The sequence below is a fragment of the Ceratina calcarata genome, unplaced genomic scaffold, assembly GCF_001652005.2.
Source record: "Ceratina calcarata isolate Rehan_Ccalc_2016 unplaced genomic scaffold, ASM165200v1 scaffold2405, whole genome shotgun sequence".
In the NCBI taxonomy this organism is placed as follows: domain Eukaryota; kingdom Metazoa; phylum Arthropoda; class Insecta; order Hymenoptera; family Apidae; genus Ceratina; species Ceratina calcarata.
In genome coordinates, this window is record NW_017146000.1 from 3610 (window position 1) to 8357 (window position 4748).

At 49.6% G+C, this 4748-nt stretch overlaps 1 protein-coding gene across 1 annotated transcript; it reads right to left on the reverse strand.

Annotated features, from left to right (window-relative positions):
- Positions 1-112: 112 nt before the first annotated feature.
- On the reverse strand, positions 113-2055 carry LOC108622773 (uncharacterized; the record flags this gene model as incomplete). Its single annotated transcript, XM_018020854.2, has 2 exons — positions 1251-2055; positions 113-1080 (listed from the first exon to the last, which is right to left on the reverse strand). Coding segments are annotated over exons 1-2 (1773 nt in total), but the record flags the coding sequence as incomplete, so codon positions are not given.
- Between the last annotated feature and the right edge of the window lie 2693 nt (positions 2056-4748).

Below are 4748 nucleotides of genomic sequence, written 5' to 3' on the forward strand. Positions count from 1 at the left end.
TGTCAGGGTTGATCAATAACCCGTATCGCTGCAACCTACTAAAAAGAGTCTTAAGATGTTCTACGTGCTCGTCCGCCGACGACGACGCGACGAGAATATCATCTATATATACAGAACAATAATCCAGGCCGGCGACAACCTGGTTCATGAACCTCTGAAACGATTGAGCAGCATTCCGTAACCCGAAGGTCATGTAAGGGAACTCGAAGAGCCCAAACGGCGTAATTATCGCTGTCTTCGGAATATCCTGCTCGCGCACTGGTATCTGCTGATACGCGCGTTTCAGGTCAATGGTCGAGAAAATCTTCGAACCATGCAGGAAGGTCATACAATCATGTAAAAACGGAATCGGATACCTGTCCGGTATCGTCACGTTATTCAGGCGCCGGTAATCTCCACACGGACGCCAGGATCCATCCTTCTTCTTCACAAGATGAAGCGGGCTGGCCCACGGGCTGCATGACGGTCGACATATACCGTTTTTTAACATTACGTCGAATTCTTGCTTCGCAGCCTTGAACTTCTCCGGGTCGAGCCTACGAGCCCGAGCGGTGAGAGGCGGACCAGTCGTCTCGATGCAGTGGGTGACATTATGGACGACCTTGGAAGGCACCCACGATGAGCGCTGTAACTCCGGGAACTCCTTCAGGAGACTTTGAAAACGGTTGCCATTCAGCACTCGACTAACGGAGAGTGTCTCAACCGAACTGATAACGCCGCGAACGCACGACGAAGACACCGTGTCAATTAATTGTTTATTGTGAATGTCTATTAAGAGCTGGAAATGATCTAGAAAATCCGTTCCTAGAATAGCTCTAGTCACGTCAGCAACCACAAATTCCCACGGGAACACTCGCGACGAACCGAAATCCATCGTTAAAAGTTTCGTGCCGAAGGTAGCAATTTTTGTACCGTTGGCAGCATAAAGAGGAGTCTCCTGCCGTTTACCATGGTCCGAAGGACCAGCAGGGATCACCGAGACATCGGCACCGGAGTCTATCAAGCACTTGAGACCGGAACTTCTATCCGTCACTATTAGGCGACGTTTAAACGCTTCCCCGAAATCCGCCGCCGTGATTACTGGGGAGCGGAGTTTTCCGACTTGCCCCAGGAACACGGAGGATAACAACGATACGCGGCCACACCGAATTTCGCGTGCAAACGGCACAATCCGTTGCGCGATTGACTATGACTACCGCTGCGATTTCGCGAATTCCTGCGCTGAAATTGTCTGCCGCGCGAACGACTACGTCCCGGACGCCGATTTTCAGCTATGAGCCGTTGAATGCTCGTAGTTAACATCGCGAGCTGCGCAGTGAGGCTGGAAAGCACTGAGTCCGGATTAGAAATAGAAGCAACGACCGGTTGCGGCACAGAAGCACTCACTGATTGTTCATTTGAAACACTTGCCACCGACGGGGCAGAAATGTATCTGAGCTGCTCGTAAACGAGATCAGCCTGCTCGGTGAGCTGATCTAATGTCAGACGTGCGGACACTGCGAGAATCGAACGTGCACTGTGCGATAACTGGTCCAAAAACAACGCGCGCAACATCGATTCCTGGTATTGACTGTCGGCTAAGAATCTTAGCCTGCGAAGAAACACGGACGGCTTGTCGTCTCCTAACTTTTCGTTACGCAGCAACTGTTGGATCTTGGTGTCCTGCGTCGGAGCATAAATCTTCAGTAGACGGCACTTCACAGCTTCGTATTTTCCGTCAACCGGAGGTGACATTACTATATCACGAACATCCGCAAGGACTGCATCCCCCAAATTGGTGGTTAAGTATTTGACACGGCTGACATCATCCATAATGCCTGCTATGTCGAAAACCATTTCCAATTGCACAAACCATAACGCCGGATCAGTCTTAGAAAACGGCTGAATCTTCGGGTGCATTATTGACTTGCCGGATCTTGCAGCAACAAGAGGTGACGCAGGATCTCCCTGCGTCGGGGAACTCACCGGGGTATCCATGAGTGCAGTGTCTTCCGCTGCTTGAGGGGGTGAAGAATCTTCGTCACTATCACGCTTAGTGGAACGTGTATTCACCATCACCGGTACACACAGGCTAAATAGTCACTGCTGCGCCGGGGTTCAAAGAAAAGTTCGGATCACGAATGTAACCGAGTCTAAGCACAGTCCGGATCGCGTTCGGATCACATTCGAATCACATCGATTTCACATCGAGCACAACGAACACGTCGATCACGACGATCACGTCGGGGTCACCAAATGTAGCAGATGGGCTTATGTAATTATAACTGTTCGGTATACTCTCGGCAATTGTATCTGTCGGTAATTGCTCCTCGAGGGATACGCGTGTTCCGATACACCAACCGCTAACATCCGTCGGTAGGGTAGGGCTCTACCCTAGACGGTAATAAGTCCACACAGCTATATTGTCTCACGTGCACGATTTATTAACTGGATAACAATACATATTTACAACGGTTGAAACCGCGTGCGCTTAAAACTACGCGATATAATGCGCAAATGACTCGGAGTAGAATCCTGACGAGGATTCGTCCGTTTAACATATACTTGTACGGTGAACGGCACCAATGCCGCGAAACCGACTACCAAACGCGATCGCCAGACGATCGGAAACTTAATTTCGCTGCGGACTATTAACCCAGCGTTTAACGAGTCTTACTTCACAAATTCAACGTTCTCAGAACGGTACTGCTCGCGCGAGACGCGGACTACTATGACTTGCTTCTGGCTCGTGCAAGACACGACTATATTCGACTCGAACTCGTTACGAACAAGTTTGAACGCGTAGTACCATGAGTCACATCGAAAAGGGGTAACTAGAGGGACGAACTCCCTAGTCGACAGTTCTCGCTAGTGGCGCCAAGCGGCCACAGTAGTCGACAAACCGCGCCATCTGACAGCACCGACAAATACCACGAGCGCACGGCGTCCGCGGAAGCAGACTCTCGTTCCCCGCGAGGACTTTTAGTGCGTCTTCCGTTTTCCGTACGTCGAACGTGAACCTCGTGCCGTAGCTCGTTCGCCGCTGCTGTGGCATTTCACGTTCATCGACAGACATCGTGTCAATTATCCATATTATAATCCTCATTATATTTTGTAAGCTTTACGTAAATAAAGTATTTAGTAAGTGATTTGTAAATGATCCCGGTGTAGTACTTTTTACCACGTGTCGGGCGACAAATCACGACATTGGTGACCCGCGATTTAAGTGCGAACGGAGACAACGACGTGAGGAAATATGGGAGAAAACGAACAAATCAAGACCAAACACGCTGAGCTCGAGAAAACCGTAGCTGATCTACAAGAACGCCTCGCCGAGCTCGCTCAGACCAACAATGTTTCTCCAGGGAATCCGGACAACGGAGGCAACGTATCCTCGATCACCGCCAACATTAAGCTTCCGCCTTTCTGGAAAGAACAGCCGAAATTATGGTTTTCCACGATCGAGTGCACCTTCGAAAACTACAAGGTCACTAGCGACAAATCAAGATTCAGGTATGTTGTATCGAACATTGACCAAACGACGGCAGTTTTCGTTGCGGACTTGATCGAAAATCCGCCGGATACGGGGAGATACGACGCGCTTAAAAAACGCATCATAGAGACATTCGGAGAAACCGACGACACAAAGCTTAGACGTTTGCTTCGCGATCACACGATGTCTCGGATGAAAAACCGTCACGCGTTTTAGCAAAAATCAAAAATCTCGCAGGCTCGCAATGCAACGACACGGTTCTCAGAACCATCTTCATGGAACATTTACCAGAGAACGTGAGAGCACACCTGGTCATCGGCGACACCTTGGAACTCGGCAAGCTCGCGATGCAAGCCGACAAAATCGTTGATATAATTAAGCCTAGTGGTTCAATCGATGTGTGTTCGATCAATTCCGAGAATTCGACTCTCGACGCCATAAACACCGCCATCGAGAAACTCACGCGTGACTTCCAGGAATTTCGCAGAAGTCGTTATAACAACAATAACAAACTGACTCGCAACCGCTCGCGCGCAGGGTCGGCAAGTAAGGGCCGTAACAAAGAGGGAAGAAACGTTGACTTATGCTATTATCACTCTCGATTCGGAGAAATGGCGCGCAAATGCCGACCGCCATGCAATTTCAAGGACAAGTCGGAAAACTAAAAGCACTGCCACCGGACGAGGTGACGGTAGGCAGCACGTCAAACAACGACCAGGAATATCGCCTCCACGTGATTGATCGGAATAATGGCAGAAGATTCTTAGTTGACACCGGTTCAGCGGTTTCCGTGATTCCCGTTCAAGAGGTCAAACGGAAATTTCACCCGTCAACGACCAAGCTCTACGCCGCCAATTCCACGGTCATCAAAACTTACGGAGAAGAACTCTTATCGATCAATTTAGGATTACGACGCGAAATAAAATGGCCATTTATTGTAGCTGAAGTTAAAGTCGCTATCATAGGAGCCGATTTAATTTCATTTTATGGTTTTCTCGTAGATCTTAAGCACGGAAAAATCATTGATCCAATTTCAAATGTGTCAGCCGCCGGAAACATAGAACCAGCAGAGCATCATGGCATCCTAACGCTCGACGTGAATGCTTAATGCGCTCCGAGGTACACTCAGCTGCTGGAGAAGTTCGTCAATCTCACCAAGCCATCGTTCTGTCGGCGCCCCCTGTCCGGGACGACGGTCGCCCACCACATTGTGACAGAAGAGCCCCCAACAGCAGAACGACCACGCAAGCTCTCGGGTGAGAAGCTGAAAGCGGCC